The sequence below is a fragment of the Mercenaria mercenaria genome, chromosome 13, assembly GCF_021730395.1.
Source record: "Mercenaria mercenaria strain notata chromosome 13, MADL_Memer_1, whole genome shotgun sequence".
Lineage (NCBI taxonomy): Eukaryota > Metazoa > Mollusca > Bivalvia > Venerida > Veneridae > Mercenaria > Mercenaria mercenaria.
In genome coordinates this window covers 70,782,566-70,804,338 of record NC_069373.1, presented here as the reverse complement: position 1 = coordinate 70,804,338, position 21,773 = coordinate 70,782,566, and the positions used below count along the sequence as shown (strand labels likewise).

General features: G+C 36.3%; 1 protein-coding gene across 7 annotated transcripts in view; it reads left to right on the top strand.

Moving 5' to 3' along the window:
- Nucleotides 1–21,773, top strand: part of LOC123528611 (prestin-like) — a 121,095-nt gene that overhangs the window by 20,823 nt on the left and 78,499 nt on the right. Inside the window, exon 1 of one of the 7 annotated variants that reach the window (XM_053522214.1) lies at nt 14,822–14,979. The exons of the other annotated variants lie outside the window; for them this stretch is intronic. Within the exon in view, the coding sequence (XP_053378189.1) occupies nt 14,916–14,979 (64 nt within the window). The 5' untranslated portion in view covers nt 14,822–14,915. Of the gene's footprint in view, nt 1–14,821; nt 14,980–21,773 lie in introns of those variants that run through there. 7 annotated transcript variants of the gene reach the window in all.

Below are 21,773 nucleotides of genomic sequence, written 5' to 3'. Positions count from 1 at the left end.
ACAATAGCAACTTTATTTATGATTTGATTTTTACCAAACTTGCACACAACTTGTATCACCATAAGATCTTGGTTCCTTTCTTGAACTGGCCAGATTCCATTATGGGTTCCAGAGTTATGGCCCCTGAAAGGGCCAAAATTAGCTATTTTGACCTTGTCTGCACAATAGCAGCTTCATTTATGATTTGAATTTAATCAAACTTGCGCACAACTTGTATCACCACAAGATCTTGATTCCTTTCTTGAACTGGCCAGATCCCTTAATAGGTTTTTAGAGTTATGGCCCCTGAAAGGGCCAAAATTAGCTATTTTGACCTTGTCTGTGCAATAGCAGCTTCATTTATGATTTGATTTTAACCAAACTTGCACACAACTTGTATCACCACAAGATCTTGATTCCTTTCTGGAACTGGCCAGATTCCATTATGGGTTCCAGAGTTATGGCCCCTGATAGGGCCAGAATTAGCTATTTTGACCTTGTCTGCACAAAAGCAGCTTCATTTATGATTTGAATTTAAACAAACTTGCACAAAAACTTGTGTCACCATAAGATCTTGGTTCCTTTCTTGAACTGGCCAGATCCCTTAATGGGTTCCAGAGTTATGGCCCCTGAAAGAGCCAAAATTAGCTATTTTGACTTTGTCTGCACAATAGCAGACTCACTTTTTATTTGATTTTAACCAAACTTGCACACAACTTGTATCACCATAAGATCTCGATTCCTTTTTATACACCCTAAGAGACGTATTATGTTATCGCCTTGGTGTCCGTCTGTCTGTCTGTCTGTTGGTTAGCAATTTCCCTTCTGCTCTGTAACTCTTGAACCCCTTGAAGGATTTCAGAGAAACCTGACACAAATGTTCACCTCATCAAAACGATGTGCAGAGCACATGTTTTGGATGGCTCACTTCAAGGTCAAGGTCACACTTAGGGGTCAAAGGTCAAATGACTTTGTTTTGTGTGTATATTGCTCTGCATTTGCATTGCATTGCAGTGCTCTTGTTTTTATTTGGCAGATCCTTTTGTTCACTTACAATAATTTTTTTTTAATTACTTCTCTTTTATGTTACTATAAATAGCTTATTTAGTAACTTTTTTATTATTGGCCGTAGGGAAAAACCGAGACCACTTTCCTGTGGTACAACATGGATGGTACCTCCAATTTATAAGTGCATTTTGACATATCTGTACCTTTAAGAAAATTTCAACTATATTTTCTCATGATTCTTTTGATTGATCTTGATTATGATTTTTTGACCTTCTTGTCCTTAAATGCAATGATGACAGGTGAGCGATATAGGGCCATTATGGCCCTCTTGTTAACATTTTGGACTGATTAAATTGAAAGATGGACAAGTTCATTTTAGAAATTTAGCAGGGTAAGGGTTAAACTTATTAGGACTGCAATGTCTATGAATTGGGGGGTCGCGAGTTCGATCCCCGGGCGGGGCGTATGTTCTCCGTGATGATTTGATAAAAGACATAGTGTCTAAAATCATTCGTCCTCCACCTCTGATAATTCATGTGGGGAAGTTGGCAGTTACTTGCGGGGAACAGGTTTGTACTGGTACAGAATCCAGGAACACTGGTTAGGTTAACTGCATGCCGTTGCATGACTGAAATACTGTTGAAAAATGGCGTTAAACCCAAAACAAACAAAAAGCAATGTTACCAACTGCCCACCTGTAGGTGCGCTTACATAATTTATAGACATCTTTTGTCAGATCAGTAGATCAAACAACAAGGTCAGGGTCACCTTGAGCATCAAAAATGGTTCCTAATGTTAGTACTTCATCACTCCCATTACTGACCTGCCTTACTTTATACTAATTTGTTTTAGCTCGATTGTGATGAAAAGCTTTAAGCATATTGGAACCACACTCGAGTCCGCTTCCTGGAAAACCCAGTACTGGTGTCAAATGAAAAGTCATGGCGTGACCCCAGTGGGGCTCGAACCCACATCCCCTGGATTGAGCGCGGCCGCCACCTTATCCGCTAGACCGCCACTTCCCTTAAACTTGACTTGCCTTGAAGTGGGGCATGCATGTTCTTCAAACATCTCTTGTTGATATAAAGTCTACTGCATTTATTTCTAATATCAGCTGTCTTCTACAGGGTAGTATAAATTATCAGAAATAAATAATGACAATATGCCCTCCACCCCCACACTCCTCCTCAAGTTTAAGGAAAAATATTGGGTGATAATTTGTCAATTAATCCCCCGCCGTGGCGGAGGGATTATAGGAATGGTCTCCGTCCATCCGTCCTTCCGTCCGTAACAAAATCGTGTCCGGTCCATATCTCTTAAATCCCTTGAAGGATTTTCATGAAACTTGGGTCAAATGATCACCTCATCAAGACGATGTGCAGAACCCATGAGTCAGCCTTGTCGGTTCAAGGTCAAGGTCACAACTCAAGGTCAAAGGTTTGAGCCTGCCATTTTGTGTCCACTCTATATCTCATAAACCCCTTGAAGGAATTTTATAAAACTTGGGTCAAATGATCACCTCATCAAGACGATGTGCAGAACCCATGAGTCAGCCATGCTGGCTTAATAGTCCACGGCCATTTGTAATCCCGCTCGAAAGTAGTTGAGAAATATAGCCACATATACCAAATTATTCCTTGGTCTAGGACAAAAACAATATGTATGTATCTCTTCTGGCGACTGCGACTGGTCATCAATATGGCAACCGATATCTAAAATAATACTGCTGAATAATGTCTGAAAAAATTACTTGAATTTCTTATAATATCTGATATCATGTCACTAAACATGCCAATGGGGCATTTAAAATAGTTATATTAAAACTTTCTCAGGAAAAAATGTATTTGATTTATTTTAACTGTTTAATTTGTACCCCACCCACTTAATTTACAATGCATTTTTACATGTCGCTTCTACCTCTTGATATTAATTATTTTCGACTATTCTTATGGTGTTGAATTTGAAATAAGATTATTTCCAAAAGTTACAAGAAATAAAACATACAATAAGAGAATATATGCTACCAATATTTGCTTTTAATACGTACCTAGAAGAAAAGACATTTTACAAAAATGCTGAGTACAAATCAATGTCGGCACAAGTAGTTGTATATGCTCTTATTGTAAGATTATGTGCATATTACATGCATTGTTTGCAATTTCATTTTGATTAAATTAAAGTATTATCAAGACGATTATGCAAGTAGACGTAAAAATTGACCGATTTTTTCTTTTTCTTTAAAATTAATGCAAATGTTAAATTCATGATAGTCTTCTTAATTACTCAGAATTACTGGTTAATTATATTCATTCAAACTTAACATCAACACTGAAAGTGTTTTACTTAATTTGTATTCAGCCCCGCGATAACAAAGGTATCTATAAACAGTATTATTTATTACCTTTGCATTTTAAACAATCTGAGTTAAATATGGGCCTTCCATAAGCTAATTGCAGAAGGAGGGGCATCAGGGGCAGGGAGTAATTATTTCATTTTTTTTTTTTTTATCATTTTTTCTCTACAACCGAAAATATTTCTCAACAGATCCGATTTTGATAGACTGATTCATGTTAACGCAACGCATCTGTAAACCGTAACACTGCAGCAATGCATGTATAGGTTAGAACATGATAAATACATGAATAATGAAAAGCCTGTAGACAGAAAGTTCAAAACGTAAAATAGGAAAAGGAACGTAGTGCGAAAACACCTTGGAACGGTCAGTTTCAAAACAACGCTGGTGTGCTTAACAGTAGTTTGGCAACAATGTTCACACTCTATATCCTCACCATATTCCAAAGTTATATAACAGTATAAATTAAACCCCCAACTGCTGAATGTCTTATTCACACAATAGAAACTAAAGGCACCCTATTACTAAAATTAAACCCCCGCGAAAATAACCCGCTATAGAGTATATGAAACACAAAAATGATCGGGTAAATATTTATATGAAACTGATCCTCTGGTCTTTTAGTATTATGGAGTTCATTAAATATTATCATAATAGAATTCCGATTAAGCTGGTGCTAAAGGGCGTGAACTAAACCTCTCATGAACAAACTTAGTCAAAACAAGTCATCTATTATTTTGATTAGTTGAGTTCCATACTTTCAAAGGATCTTCTTAAAACTTTTAACAAACCATTTGCGTCTGTTCTCCATGCCGTTACAGAAAGCGGAACAACAGCAGAACATTATTAAGGATCCGACAAATTAGGAAAGTAGAAATATATCAAAGCAATTCAGTGCCAGTGGCCTTTAAGAACCACCTTTCATGACGTCGTCCACCTCCTTTGTTAGGCATTATCAAAGAGAAGTGTAGCATCCAGCTGACATAGGACTGAACACAAAATGTCAACAGTATCTCCAAATAAGAGGGTCAGAACCGCACATGATAAAACATTTCAAGATTTTACCAAATACATTTGGGAAAATTTCTATTGAATTTGATAAATGGCTACTGTTTTAACACATTTAGTAACAGAAGTATTTTTTAAAATTGTTATTAAACTTAAAAGACACACACAAGTCTGAATTACGATAGTGACATTTAGTAGAATATTCTCGCAGCTGATAATAGCAGTATTTCTGCAAAAGGACATATTGATAACGTTCACTGAATTCTTGAAAGTCGCTCTTGCAAATATATGACGATTATATACAGGTAAAGGTAAATGCATTTATTAAACGTCGCATATAACCGACAGACAACATGACCTACAGCTATTGTGTCAAACCAGATACTTACCTGGCCTGATATATTGCAAAAGATTGTATGGGGAATATCCCCATACCCCACCTAAATAGAAAAAAAAACTTGAGTAAATAAACTTGAAAGTGTAATTCAATCAATTTTAAATATGGAAATATGTCAGTCCCAAGCGATACAGTATAGTAGTATTTGAATTGTTAGTTTCTTTTAATAACTACATCTCACTGGCAAAAAATGTCAACTATTCGAGCAAAAACTGATTGTCCGTATCTGAAAACATCATCAAGAATGCGTGAATTAATGTAGTAACCACACCTGACCGTATAGCATTTTTTAAATCATACAACAAACTTAAGGCAGACATAGTTCTCATGGATTATTTATTACCTCTCAAAAATCTGCATTCCCTTACCAGCATCGATGTCTTTCAATAAGAAGAGGGTTTGACAAACTGCCTCACAGGTTCACATGGACTTATTTTTAGAAATGTTACAAGCAGAAAAGGCTTAACTGAAATTAAATGCACAAAAATGCGTTTAATTAAAGCAGTTCCTTTGTCATTGATTAGATTATTTGGTAACTAGGTATAAAGCGTAAAGAAATCGTATGAAACGACGAAACAGCACCCGCCCCCTGTAATTGTTGGATTTTAATTTTTCTAGGAATGTTCTCCAGAGTTTGTATATACTTTGTCGCAAAATCTTTTAACGTGGGGTAAATTATCCGTTCGACACGATTAAATAAAAATTAATAGTGGTACATGTATAAGAGGTTAAATTATCTATATAACGAGCATAATGTGATTGTATATGCAATGAAGGAATCCAACATAATCTTGCTGATTATATATGCGAACTTTGACAATACAAACTTCAGGGATGTGATTAGTGACCAAATCCTGTTCATTGGAAGGACTTAAGGACTTAAGTATTATAAATTTTCTTATGAAAACGTTAATATACTGTAGGCGTTAAAGGACGATGACATCATAGACCACTTAGTGTACTGGACTTAAGCATTCATAGAGAAATCTTCTGATGATTCCTTTCGCAGATGTCTTTAACTCAGGTTTACGGGGAATTATGTATTAATTGGTTGGATTTATCAATTTCTATAGGAGAATTAGCACTATAACATAATTAACGTGTTTAAGCTGTTAATGCATTAGAAACAGCATTCTTAAAATTGCACCATGTAACAGATTTTTTTCTATTGCTTTTGAGTTCTTACCACAGTGTCGGGGCATTAAGCTGATCTGACACACTCATGCATATAAATAGTAATTAAATACATATAATTATGCCATTTGACTATGGAAGTGATAGATTATCAGACTATTTCTATTTCTTATCGAACATACTGCGCCATTAAACAGGAATTTGCTAACTTAATATTGCTATTTAGTCATTTGCGTCATTTTCTGACATTTATGGATACGTTTTTAGCTCACCTGAGCACAAAGGGTGAGGTATTGTGATCGCTCACCGTCCATCGTCCGTCCGTCCGTTGTATGTCCGTCATCCGTCCACACTTTCCTTTAAACAACATCTCCTCCTAAACCAACAGGCCAATTTTGATGAAACTTCACAGGGATGTTCCTTGGATGGTCTTCTTTAAATTTTTTTCAAAGAATTGAATTCCATGCAGAACTCTGGTTGCCATGGCAACCGAAAGGAAAAACTTTAAAAATCTTCTTCTCAAAAACCAGGAGCCCTAGAGCTTAGATATTTGGTGTGAAGCATTGCCTAGTGGCCTTATACCAAGTTTATACAAATTATAACCCCGGGGTCAAAATTGACCCCGCCCCAGGGGTCACTTGATTTTACATAGAAAAATCTTAAAAAATCTTCTTCTTGAAAACCAGAAGCCCTAGACCTTAGATATTTGACTTGCAGCATTGCCTAGTGGACCTCTACTAAAGTTGTTCAAATCATGACCCCGGGGTCAAAATTGACCCTGCCCCAGGGGTCACTTGATTTTACATATGAAAATCTTCAAAAAATTTCTAAAAATAAACCAGAAGGCCTAGAGCTTAGATATTTCACATGTAGCATTGCCTAGTGGACCTCTACAAAATTTGTTCAAATCATGACCCCCAGGGTCAAAATTGACCCCGCCCCAGGGGTCACTTGATTTTACATAGGAAAATCTTAAAAAATCTTCTTCTCAAAAAGCAGAAGCCCTAGAGCTTAGATATTTGACATGTAGCATTGCCTAGTGGATTTCTACTAAAGTTGTTCAAATCATGACCCCGGGGTCAAAATTGACCCCGCCCTGGGGGTCACTTGATTTTACATATGAAAATCTTCAAAAATTTTCTTGAAATAAACCAGAAGGCCTAGAGCTTAGATGTTTCACATGAAGCATTGCCTAGTGGACCTCTACAACATTTGTTCAAATCATGACCCCCAGGGTCAAAATTGACCCCGCCCCAGGGGTCACTTGATTTTACATAGGAAAATTTTCAAAATTTTTCTAAAAATAAACCAAAAGGCCTAGATCTTTGATATTTGACATGTAGCATTGCCTAATAGACTTCTGCAAAATTTCTTCAAATCATGATCCCCGGGGTCAAATTGACCCTGCCCCATGGGGTTACTTGATTGTACATAGAAAAATTTTCAACATTTTCTTAAAATAAACCAGAAGGCCTAGAGCTTAGATATTTGACCAGTAGCATTGCCTAGTGGACCTCTACAAACTTTATTCAAATCATGACCCTCGGGGTAAAATTGGCCCCACCCCAGGGGTTACTTGATTGTACATCGGAAAATTTCCAAAAAAATTCTAAAAATCATCAGTTTGACATTTGAAACAAGTAGCTCATATTACTCTGGTGAGCAATCCAGGGTCATCATGACCCTCTTGTTTCATTTTAAGCATAATGAATTCCATCTTTTTTCATAAAAGTGTTTTATCTGCTAGAATAAATATTACCTTCAGTAAATATATCATTTTTACAATCATAACATAGTTTTCAAAGACGTTGTCACCTGTAATTATTCAGCAGCCCTAGTTTCTTATTTTCTCTTTAGCCGCCATATTTATGACGTCATAACTTTTTCCAGTCACGTGTCTGGAAAGAGATACATGGGAAATTACGATAACTCACTTCAATCTACAATGTGGTATAGGTCTCTATATTTCTCAATATTTTTCTCACGGCGGCCCATATTCCCACAAATTGACATGCACTATAAGGTCAAGGTCACAACTTAGGGTCAAAGGTTTTGAGCCTTCCATTTTGTGTCCGCTCTGTATCTTCTAAACTCCTTGAAGGATTTTCATGAAACTTGGGTCAAATGATCACCTCATCGAGACGATGTGCAGAACCCATGGGTCAACCATGTCGGCTCAAGGTCAAGGTCACAACTCAAGGTCAAAAGTTTGAGCCTTCCATTTTGTGTCCGCTCTATATCTCCTATACCCCTTGAAGGAATTTTATCAAACTTGGGTCAAATGATCACCTCATCAAGACGATGTGTATAACCCATGAGTCAGTCATGCCGGCTCAAGGTCAAGGTCACAACTTAGGGTCAAAGGTTTGAGCCTTCCATTTTGTGTCCGCTCTATATCTCCTAAACTCCATGAAGGATTTTCATCAAACTTGGGTCAAACGATCACCTCATCAAGGCGATGTGCAGAACTTATGAGTCAGCCATGTTGGCTCAAGGTCAAGGTCAAGGTCACAACTGAAGGTCAAAGGTTTGAGCCTTCCATTTCGTGTCTGCTCTATATCTCCTAAACCCTTTGAAGGAATTTTATAAAACTTGGATAAAATGATTACCTCATCAAAACGATGTGCAGAAATTAAAGTCAACCATGCCAGCTCAAGGTCAAGGTCACAACTAAGGGTCGAAGGTTTGAGCCTTCCATTTTGTGTCCACTCTGTATCTCCTAAACCCCTTGAAGGATTTTCATCAAACTTGGGTCAAATGATCACCTCATCAAGAACTCAAGAGTCAGCCATGTCAACTCAAAAGTCAAGGTCACAACTGAAGGTCAAAGGTTTCAGCTCTGTATCTCCTAAACCCCTTGAAGGATTTTCATGAAACTTGGGTCAAATGATCACCTCATCAAGACACTGTGCAGAATTCATGAGTCAGCCATGTCAGTTCAAGGTCAACGTCACAGCTAAAATCAAAGGCTTACCCTTTCACTATGCATAGCAGTGGCGGGGGATTTAGCTGTCTTTCAGACTGCCTTGTTCATATTGGCCTTACTCCTTCTTGTTTTGATATCAAGTAAATTAGAAGTTTTGTTTTGAGTGATAATCATCTTGTATTGACTTGGCCAGCTGTAGCAACAACCAGTGAATGTTATCTGACAATTCTCGAAACAAATATAATTGCAAGAAATCCAATGAAATTTTGCTTTCTACATTATGAATAATGAGATATTGTATGTCATAGTGAATGTTTTGTACATAATGTTATTTCTAGAAATATTTCTAAGAATTGATTCCTGGCAATATAAATGTGTGAAACAGCATCGTTATTGTTTTCAAAGTGAAATTGATTTATTTGTTTAAAATGGGTATTTGTAGAAAAGTTCACAGGAAAAATTACAAGTACCAGAAAGTACCTTTTGTAAGGTTAGAACACGGTAAGAAATGACATTTAATGGCATAATACAGTGTTTTGGATAATTTTCTTAATTGAGATAGAAATAATTAAAAGTTAAATCGGTAACAGTCTGGAGAAAAAACTATGAAAATATTATGAAAAGCATACAAGAAAGATGCAGCTGTGAGAATGGCATTCATTTTACAAAATTATTGCCATTTTGGGCATTGCGATGTCATCATTTTTATAATAAACATCAATGTGGAAGCTCTGTGGTCTACCTTTTTTAACTAGAAGATCAGGCTTTAAATGATTGAAGAAATAATATAATCCCAAACAGTGTTTTTATCATCCAGTAAGTTCATTTTTAGCTCGACTATTCGAAGAAAAGTCTAGCTATTCTACTCACCCTCAGCTGTCGGCGTCAGCGTCTCACCTTGGTTAAAGTTTTGCATGCAAGTACATACAGCTAACATTTAAAGGCATATAGCTTTGAAACTCCATAACTCTGACATGTATTTTGGGCAAATTATGCCCCCTTTTAAACTTAGAAAATTCTGGTTAAAGTTTTGCGTGCAAGTTACTATCTGCAGAACAAATGCAGATATTAAATTGAAACTTACATGTGCCTTCGGAGTTATAAAACTAGTTGATTGCATCAAGTCCCATAACTCTGACATGCATTTTGGTCAAATTATGTCCCCTTTTGAACATAAAACTTCTGGTTAAAGTCTTGCATGCAAGTTTCTATCTCCAAAACTAATGCAGATACGTACTGGATTGAAACTCTATAGATATTTTAACATTTAGGGTAACATTTTCCTGCTTCTGGGACAATAATTCGAATAGTCGAGCATTGGCTGTCTTACGGACAGCTCTTGTTTAGCATGATAAGTTCCTTTTTATACGCCCGTTTGAAAAACAGGACGTATTATGGGAACGCCCCTGGCGGGCGGATGGGCGGGCAGGTGGGCGGGCGGCGTCCTCAGACTTTGTCCGGAGCATATCTTCTACATGCATGGAGGGATTTTGATGAAACTTGGCACAGTTGTTCACCATCATGAGATGGAGTGTCACGCGCAAGAACCAGGTCCTTAGGTCTAAGGTCAAGGTCACAGAGGTCAAAGGTCAAATTCAAGAATGACATTGTCCGGAGCATATCTTCTTCATGCATAGAGGGATTTTGATGAAAGTTGGCACAATTGATCATCATCATGAGGCGGAGTGTCAAGCGCAAGAACCAGGTTCCTAGGTCTAAGGTCAAGGTCACACTTAGAGGTCAAAGGATACAAGAATGAAAACTTTGTCCGGAGCATATCTTCTTCATGCATGAAAGAACTTTGATGTAGCATGGAACAATTATTCACCATCATGAGATTGAGTGTCATGCACAAGAACCAGGTCCCTAGGTCTAAGGTCAAGGTCACACTTGGAGGTCAAGGATACAAGAATGAAAACTTTGTCCGGAGCATTTCTTCTTCATGCATTGAGGGATTTTGATATAACTTGGCACAAATGTTCACAAGCATGAGACAGAGTGTCATGCACAAGAACCTGGTCCGTAGGTCTAAGGTCAAGGTCACAGAGGCCAAAGGTCAGATACAAGAATGACTGTCCGGAGCATATCTTCTTCATGCATGGAGGGATTTTGATGTAACTTGGCACAATTGTACACCATCATGAGACGGAGTGTCATGCACTGGTCTCTTCTTTTGAATTACTTCCCTTTGTTGTTACTTTAAACAGCTTATATTGTAACTTTTTCATTACTAGTCGTAGGGAAAAATCGAGACCACTTTTCTGTAGTACAACATGCATGTTACATCCAATTTTGAGGTGTATTTTGAGCTATCTCTACCTGGTAAGGATTTTTGTATGGACTTGCAATTTTTTTTTTTCTTTAAAGATTAACTTCCCTTAGTTGTTACTATAAATAACTTACATTGTAACTTTTTTATAACTGACCGTAGGGAAAAACCAAGAACACTTTTCTGTGGTACAACATTGATGTTACTTTCAAATTTTGGGTGTATTTTAAGGTATCTCTACCTGGTAATTAGCTCGACTATTCGAAGAATAGTCTAGCTATTCTACTCACCCTGGCGTCGGCGTCGGCGTCACACCTTGGTTAAGTTTTTGCATGCAAGTACATACAGCTATCATTTAAAGGCATATAGCTTTGAAACTTATTTGTTCTTTTTTCTAGGTCAATTACCAACCTCACTGGGTCAAGTTCCATAACTCTAACATGTATTTTGAGCAAATTATGCCCCCTTTTGGACTTAGAAAATTCTGGTTAAAGTTTTACATGCAAGTTTAACTATCTCCAAAACTAATGCAGATATTGAATTGAAACTTCACATGTGTCTTCGGGGTTATAAAACTAGTTGATAGCACCAAGTCCCATAACTCTGACCTTCATTTTGGCCAAATTATGCCCCCTTTTGGACTTAGAAAATTCTGGTTAAAGTTTTGCGTGCAAGTACATACAGCTATTACTAAAAGGCATATAGATTTGAAACTTATTTTTTCTTTTTCTAGATCAATTACCTACCTCACTGGGTCAAGTCCCATAACTCTGACATGTATTTTGGGCAAATTATGCCCCCTTTTGGACTTAGAAATTCTGGTTAAAGTTTTGCGTGCAAGTACATACAGCTATTACTAAAAGGCGTATATATTTTAAACTTATTTTTTCTTTTTCTAGATCTATTACCTACCTCACTGGGTCAAGTCCCATAACTCTGACATGTATTTTGGGCAAATTATGCCCCCTTTTGGACTTAGAAAATCCTGGTTAAAGTTTTACATGCAAGTTACTATCTCCAAAACTAATGCAGATATTGAATTGAAACTTCACATGTGTCTTCGGGGTTATAAAACTAGTTGATAGAATCAAGTCCCATAACTCTGACATGTATTTTGGGCAAATTATGCCCCCTTTTGGACTTAAAAAATCCTGGTTAAAGTTTTGCATGCAAGTACATACAGCTATTACCAAAAGGCATATAGATTTGAAACTTATTTATTCTTTTTCTAGGTCAATTACCAAGCTCACTGGGTCAAGTTCCATAACTCTAACTTGTATTTTGAGCAAATTATGCCCCCATTTGGACTTAGAAAATTCTGGTTAAAGTTTTAAATGCAAGTTACTATCTCCAAAACTAATGCAGATTATGGAATTGAAACTTAACATCAGGGACTGCGTTTTAGGCGAAGTTGAGCGATAACTTCGCTTTAAAATATTTCACTTCGCCCTTCCCGCCCAGAAAAGCGAAGTTCAGGTCGCCCTAAAATTGGATGAAAGGAAAACATAATCGGCAATAAAGTGCGCCGAGATTATACATCTCGGTTATGTAAAGTCTGTAAATACGCAATACACAGGATGTCACCGGGAGGCACGCGCGGCGAAACGTGTCCATGACAACAAAAGATGATCCCTCGATTTCAGATTGACGCCGCAGGATAAGCTGCTAATTATTTGCATTTAATGTGATTGCAGTAAATGATAATTAAAGAATGAACGAGTAATAATTAAAGTTGACCGAAATCGGAGATCAGAGAGCCCGAAAACTTCGTAAAACAGCGATAATTAACTTCCGAATTACAAACCTAATTATGTGTCAGTCGGCGCGTGGCGTGATTGACATCTGTCAGTAGCTAATTTACATACGACGCTCCGCCTGTCATACTTCCGTTTGTGGCGGCGAACAACATTGAAATTGAAATTCACCCAGATTTTGATTGACAAAGCAGAACTCGAGACGCATATCGCAGATCGAGCCGACGCACGGGACACTTTTTTTTGTGTGGGTCAAATTCGAGTTTTTCTTGATTTTCGCGGGTCAAAACACGGAACCTCGGGTCAACCGAACGCCCTCGGTACTTTATAAGCGGATGTCTTATCCAGTAATTCATGGTTTCGGATAAAAGTCGTTTTGAAATTTTATTGCCATCACAATGTAGACTACCAGTGTTACTCCTGACGTTTTTTTTTTTCAATCGGGATCTGCTTACTATCATTTTAATCTTCATTTCTCTTTCATTAAAAACATAGATATAAGTTAAATATAAGGCCCTTGACAAACTATTAAATTTGTTGTTTGATAAAATAGCAGACAACTCTTAGTACATTCTGAAATGTGTTAAAGGGAGGTAATATATTTAACCAATTTTGAGATTTTTTTATGTCAAAATACGTAGTTTTAAAAAATATTGCCCCTGATTTTTAAGTCCTTTATCTACTGATCAATACAAATAACATTTCATTGTAAGTTTGAGAGTTTTTTAAACTCTGTAGTTTGTCAGATTGAAGGAACTACAATATAAAATTTTTAAACTCAAAATGCTCACATAAGTGAAAAAGCTGCTCTAGAAAGGAAGAAATCCAAGAAATATTAAGTACTGGTTACATGTGGAAAGATTTGTTGTGTCAAATTGTCAAACATTTTTCAGTAAAACAGTGCAAATAATTGTACTGTATTGTTGAAACATTGCACCATTTTTATTTATGTCATAAAAAGATAATACTACAAATGGAAATGAATAAACATTATTATTGCTATTTAATGCATGTAAGCAATGTCCTGTCTCACGTTTGCCAAACTTCTCCCAAAATTTCAAAACTTCTCCCTATTTCCCCAGGAGGGAGAAGTCACTTCTCCCTAATTTTCCAGGCTAAGGTAGTCCCTGTAACATGTTTCTTCGGGGTTATAAAACTACTTGATAGCATCAAGTCCCATAACTCTGATATGCATTTTGGTCAAATTATGCCCCCTTTCGAACTTAAAACTCTTTTGATATTTAACATTTTGGGTAATAATTTCCTGCTTCTGTGACAATATTTCGAATAGTCAAGCTTGGCTGTCTTATGGACAGCTCTTGTTTTTTTTGTGGACTTAGAAAAATAAAAGAATTACAATAATTTCTAAAAAAAACATTGTAAACAACTAGAAAATTAAAATTTCATTTGCAAATACAGGTGCTAGTGTAAAGAAATTTGCTGTGACGGGCGTATATTGTGACATTCTGGCACTCTTGTTTAGAGTTCAGATGTGAAGAAATTCTATCACAGTTGTGCAGCCTGAGTAATATTATGCATTTTGATAACAAACAAAGATTTCATAAAAAAGAAAATATCACTGTTTGCGGTATATTATGTTGCTTCTAACCTGATATCAAGATTTATCACCTTCATCCTTGACCACTTGCCAGTTTTGTGTTGTGTTCATTTTCAGCATTTTCGTGTAGATTTTATAGCATTATAATGTCACACTTCCAGTCTTGGAAACAGATATAATGATGTTTGTTAGTATAGGAGACAAAAAAAACAACGAATAACAAATGATTGTATCAAGTCAGTTTGACTTAAAGGTTATCTTTGTGTCAACTGCAGTCAAGAATTGATCAGAAAATCCACATCTGTTTGAATAGGTATCTAATGAACACTTGTGGGAAATACAACGAAAATAACATCTTGGCTTAATTGAAAATTTATTCTAAGATTATTTTTTTGTTCATTTGCTGTTTCTAGATATTTCCAAAGATATATCCTCAGGCAACTTGGATGTGAAAGTTATTTGTGATTTTTCTGTTGATCAAAAATAAAATATCAGTGATAAACTGAGTCTGCTTCTTTGTGAAAAAAAAATGGGGATTTCTGGTAAAATTCAGAGGAAAAAGTACAAATACCAGAAAGTGAAGCTTGAAAAAGGTAAGTAATTATACATTTTAATGATTTTATTGATAAGAAATCATTATGATATTTGACTGTGTTCTTACAATTGGTTTCAGAGTAATGGTATAATTTTGAAAATGGCACAGACTGCAGACTGCAAAGCTACCAAAAAATTAAATTTTTTACTGTGATATAAGTCAGAATTTTACATTATTTTTAGAAATATATGTGAAATTTCATTCATTAAAAGTTTGATTTATTGAGCTCTGTGATAGTTCATTGAACAATATTTAATGGGAAATACAATTGGACAAAATGCAATGTCTCCAAAGACATTTATTCAAGTGTACACCTGTGTTTTAGCCCTTATCCTGTTAAATTTCTATAATGAACTTGTCCATCTTTGAATTTGGACAGTACATGTAACAGTTAACTGTTAAAAGGGGTGCTTACCAAAAAGATTACTAACTGAATAGCGAACAGTGCAAATCTTGATCAGACTGCACAGATGTGCAGGCTGATCATGATCTACACTGTTCGCAAAGGCAGAACCAATTGTGTCCAGCATGCTAAGGGTTAGTCAGTGTTTCTTGGGAATAAAATCTGTCAAAATATCGCTTGGAAGCATATAGAATGCAACCAAAAAGGAATAACAGCAGACTTGGTTTGATTGAGTCTGTTCATGGGAAAACACACTTGTTAGATTGTAAATTGTCTATAATAGTCGGTGACCAAAAGGTCAAGCAGGCCCACTGGACTGAAAGTAAACATTTTCTGCAGATCCGCCCAGTCATCCCATTGAAAGCTTGCAAGTCGCTAGACCTGCTAAGTTGAATTAGGATTAGGAAAGGTGCTCCAGGTTTTGGTTTTGAGATAGTATTTAAATGGATGATCTGGCATCTTTCGTCTGTTGTCCCACGTCCTGCACACCAGAACTGTGTTCAAGAAACTTAGTCAGAATATTTGTCTTTGTGAAATGAAGGTCAGGTTTGAAACTTGGTGATCCGGGATCAAAATGTAAGTTACTGTGTCAGATTATAGGAAAACCTTGTTAATATGCTAGAGGGCCATATTTTCTTTATGATCTGCATACAGCCATGTCAGAATGTTCATCTATAAATCTAGGTCAAGTTTGAAACTAGAGCATCTGGGCTTTAAAAATTGGTCACAAGGTCAGATCATAGAAAAAATCTTGTTAACACCCCAGAGGTTTATTACCATGGTAATTCGTGGTTTACCATAGTAGTTCATGGTCATAGGACCATGGTTGACCATGGCTGTGGTAATTGACACCACAGTCATAAAACATGGTATCAGACCATGGTTAAAAACCATGGTCAACCATGGTTGTGGACCACAGTCAACCATGGTCGACCAAGGTCCATGGCCATGGTGATTATTGACTATCAAAAACTATATAAATATGAACCTGAAAAGGTCGTGAAAATACATGACAATTGCAGTCTATATCTATTTTTGCAAGTCAGTCATTTATTTGTCATAAAATTGCTAAGATGACAATAAATTATAGTCTTTACCTTTGAATCTGTCTATAAATGCAGGAAAACTATTCTATAACTAGGAAAACTTTTGGAGCCAAAATGCAGTTAGGCATCCTTGGTGCATTGTAAAACTTGATAAGTGTGAAAATTACTAACATGACCATGGTAGTCCATGGTCAACCGTGGTTGAAAAAAGTTGACCACGGTAGATCATGGTCAAACTGTTGATTGTCTTTTCTGACCATGGTCAACCATAGCCAGTCTTATCTCATCATTGTCGACCATGGCTGACTGTGCTCCTGACCATGTTTTCACCATGGTATTTGATGGCTGACCATGTTAAAACATGGTCAACCATCAAAAACTGTGGTGACCATGGTCAACCATGGTCATCATTTCGTCTGGGTATTTCCCACCTAATCTACATGAAACTTGGTCAGAATGTTGATAAAGTCTAGTTCATGTTGGTCAGAATGTTGATATTTATAAAGTCTAGATCATATTGAAGCTTGATCATTTGGGATATGTAAAAGGATTATAGGGTCATGACATAAAAAAACCTGACGAACACTCCAGGGATCACATTTTTACTTGATCTAATTGAAATGTGGTCAGAATGTTTGTGTGAAAATGTAGGTCAGTTGGTGAAAATATGGAAAAAAATGTTAATACTTATGTTAGCATTTTCTTTCTAATCTAGATGAAACTTGAATGTCCTGAACATTTTTCTTTACAATATCCTTTAAAAATAAGATTAAAGCAATGAAAAAAAGTTATCATCACACTAGAGACCACATTTCGTACCTGAATTTACTTATAATCTGGTCATAAGGTTTGTCTTAATGAAATCAGAGGCAACTATGAATCTGCATCGCCAAGGTAAGAAATCTAGGGCACTAGGTCATATAATAGAAAAGCATTAACATGAAAAAAAAAATACACAAGAGGATATAATATTTAATCATTTATAGAAGAAGTAAGTATGTACAGTCATTTTTTTTCAAATCCATAGCTTCAGTATCTTGTTCTTATTGTCAAAATCCCATTACAGGACACACAGTTCCGTGTCCTAACATCTTATGGAACGTCTCATAACAGAGGCATCAGTGTTATATTGACACTTTTCAGGCTTTAGTGTAATTTGTATAAGCAGGAATGCCTCAGATTTTAGTCAAGTAATGGATATGTTCAAAACTTTTAACATTTGATCATTTACACTGAGTGCTGAATACATGCTCCAGTTTTATTGGAGGTTATTCTGATCCAAGTGTTCAATCAAGATAGAATTATTTTATCATAAGTATCAATTTTTCAAATAGGGACCTAACTCTGTGTTTTGTTCTTTATATATGTTTTCTAATAGAATACATGAAAAGTGAATAATGTCATAAAATATTGCTCTGTTGTGATTGACCACCTTTAAAAACTCTGAAGCCTTAATTTGAAGGCTGAGTCTACTTATAACTCAAATCTCCAAATAACAGTTGATCATAATCTTGTATTGACTTGGCTGAAATTTTCATCTTGAGCAGCTGCAGTCAAGGGTCAATGAACCAACATACCTAATAGGTAATTGTGAGAAATTCAATAGCACAGATATCATCTTTGTTTGTCTTATAATATTTAATTACAAAAGGAAGATTTTCTGTCAAAGATAATGATTTGCTGACGTTTATTCTACTGAGGCATAATTCTTAGAAAAATGTCTTAGTAACAGTAACTATGGAAGGAATGTAGCTTTATTTTGTGATATATTTTACATTTGATGCAACTTTCTGCCAAACATTTGATGCAACTTTCTGCCAAATTTGGCATTTTGACAACTCGGAAGAATAGATGAAATCATTCCTTTTATGGACTTGTCATGAATATTTCTTCTGGAAGGAGACTTTTGATAAATAAAATTTGTTCAAAGTTTCGATCAACATATATTTGAGAATGGGAGTTTCTGGGAAAGCCTCAAGGAAAAAATACAAGTTCCAGAAAGTGAGACTTGAACATCGTAAGAAACTTTGAAGAGTTTACATTTGAGTATGAAAATGCATGAGCATGTTTAAGGAGGTTGGTTACCTTCATATTTGTATGTGCGCATGTCCAACCGGAAGCTAACGTGACGATTTACGACGACGTTTATGACAAACTAAATGTGTTTGTATATTCATTCTTCTGAAAACAAATCATGAACATGTCTTCGATCTGATGCTTTATGGTTTAATAATGCAGAAATAATGAATAAATTGCCGCAGAAACGCTTCAAAACAATGTTGCCTTACAATGACGTCATTGACGTCATGACGTTACGTGTCAGTTAACGCGCAAAATTAATAGTTTTTATCTTGGAAGTACGTAATTCTGTGCATTTTCTTTATTTTAACTATTTTCAAATAACCATTATTTGCTGAAATATTTTTTATGAGTCTTTTGCTCTGAATAATAATCAATATTTTGCTTCTTTTATGTAGTTATATTGAAATGTTAAGCGGAATGTAAGAAAATGGATGATGATAAGCAATGTGATTTGGAATATAGTTGGGTGAAAGGTTACTTGTTACGGCCATTTTCAAATAGAAAATCTAGCAGTTTGATTTGTAATACCTATTTTTCAGGTTCCGTTGATAATTTGTTACTTATGTACTAAAACTAAGATCTAAAATTGTTCAAATTTCAGTAGAAAATTGTGGTTTCTTGAATTGAATTGATGTTACCATGGAAACGAAGCCCGTGACCTGTGTATCTAAATGTAAAATTTAAAAGCGTTGACACTGGTCTATTTAAGAAACACAGCTTCGGCTTTTTTTTCATTTCAACAATATCCATGAGAATAATAGCAGCATGCTGAACGATTTTTCCATGAAAAATTCCAGACGAGGGGTGCTGCTGTAAGTATTCTAAGCTGTGAAATTTGTTTGAATAAATGCAAATAACACAAAAATATAACTTATGTTAGAAATAATATGTTTTAAAGCTACATCAGCTAGAAAGATAATCTTATTCAATACTTTTTATAAGAAATTACGACAAAAAGCAAGATATAAGCTATTTTAAACATCTCTGTTGCCATGGTTACTTTAAACTTTAAGAAAAATAGGGTACCATGTAAAGTGCTTGGTATTTTGCTAATAATATTACCCAAATATTCCATGTTGGTCATTAACAGAATGGCACTGAAGCCGTCGAAAACCCCTATTTTTATACATAGTTGTTTAAAAATGAGAGAAAATGCGTTTAAACCATGGAAACACGAGCCCCGCGACATATACATTTTAAGCTTATATTAGAAAGCTAACGTGCATATTAGTAAAATTATCAATTATGCCGACTTCTACGGATATCAATGAAATTAAAATACACTGAAAAGTGTTAAATATCCGTATTTTCCTTCTTCTTTCAATGTGAAATACCTTTGGAGGGTCATGTTCTTCAAACCTGGATAAAAAATGAACTTGAAGGGACAGAGACAAACGAAATTGAGATTGTAGCAGTTAAAACTTCATATTACACGAAATACAAAAGAATGCTGCGGTTCAACTAATTTGAATTTACCCTTGTAACAAAGGTAACCTACCTCCTTAAAGGCTCATATCACTTTTGTTTATGATAAGGCTGCCGGAGTGTTTTGTTATGAACATAAAATATATTATTTTTATGCCCCGGAAGGGAGGCATATAGTTTTTGAACCGTCTGTCAGTCTGTCGGTCTGTCCGCATTTTTCGTGTCCGGTCCATATCTTTGCCATCGATAGATGGATTTTCGAATAACTTGGCTTGAATGTGAACTACAGTAAGACGACGTGTCGTGCGCAAGACCCAGGTCCGTAGCTCAAAGGTCAAGGTCACACTTAGACATTAAAGGATAGTGCATTGATGGGCGTGTCCGGTCCATATCTTTGTCATCGATGGATGGATTTTCAAATAACTTGGCATGAATGTGTACCACAGTAAGACGACGTGTCGCGCGCAAGACCCAGGTCCGTAGCTCAAAGGTCAAGGTCACACTTAGACGTTAAAGGTCATTTTTCATGATGATGCATTGATGGACGTGTCCGGTCCATGTTTTTGTCATTCATGCATGGATTTTAAAATAACTACGCATGAATGTGTGACACAGTAAGACGACGTGTCGCGCGCAAGACCCAGCTCCGTAGGTCAAAGGTCCTAAACTCTAACATGGGCCATAACTATTCATTTAAAGTGCCATCGGGGGCATGTGTCATCCTATATGGAGACAGCTCTTGTTTAAAGCCAGTTTTCAGTAATAGTTTTCCCTGATATTTGTCAAAGGATTGAATATTTTTAAAACATATTAGAAAGTTTTTATTTTATATAGTTTGGGTGGTATTGTCGGTCTGTTGGTCGGTACTTTGGTTTTCATGGTTTCCGAACAATAACTCATGAAAGGCTTGAAAGATTTAGATAAGTTTTGGAACACAGGTGTAACATTTTAAAATACAGGTCAAGTTTGACTTTGAGGACAGTAGATCAAAGGTCAAAGTCACAGTGACCCAGAACAGTTAAGCTGTTTCTGAAAGATAACTTGAGAACACTTGGGCCTATTAAGGGAGGCATATTAGTTTTCAACTGTCCATCCGTTCGTTCGTTAGTTTAAGTTCGTTCGTCACAACGTTAACTTTTTGCATGAAGGCATTTTACTCGCGAACCACTGCACCCAGGACCTTCAAACTTCACTTGCTGATAGTACTTATTGAGTACACGACCCCTACTGACTTGAGGGTCACCAGGTCAAAGGTCAAGGTCATAGGGGCCAATGTTAACTTTTTGCATGAAGGCACTTTACTCACGAACCACTGCACCCAGGACCTTCAAACTTCCCGTGCTGATAGTACTTATTGAGTACATGACCCCTACTGACTTTGGGGTCACTAGGTCAAAGGTCAAGGTCACAGGGGCCAATGTTAACTTTTTGCATGAAGGCACTTTACTCGCGAACCACTGCACCCAGGACCTTCAAACTTCACATGCTGATAGTACTTATTGAGTACACGGCCCCTACTGACTTTGGGGTCACCAGGTCAAAGGTCAAGGTCACCAGGTCAAAGGTCAAGGCGCTGCAGGGGTATTTGTCACCATTAGTGACAGCTCTTGTTTAACCTTAAATTTTATTGGGTAGGATTTTTCCCATTTAAAATTTCATCAGGAGGGTTTTGTCCAACCTGTGGAAACAGGAGAAGACATTTTAAGTTGTCAGAGAGGGGCTTTGTCTCACCTTTTTAATTACCAGCTATATAATACATCAAAATACTGTCCCATCAGGAAATGATATTGTTTCTTGTTGAAAATCTTGTTGACACACCATAATTCTTTAGTTATT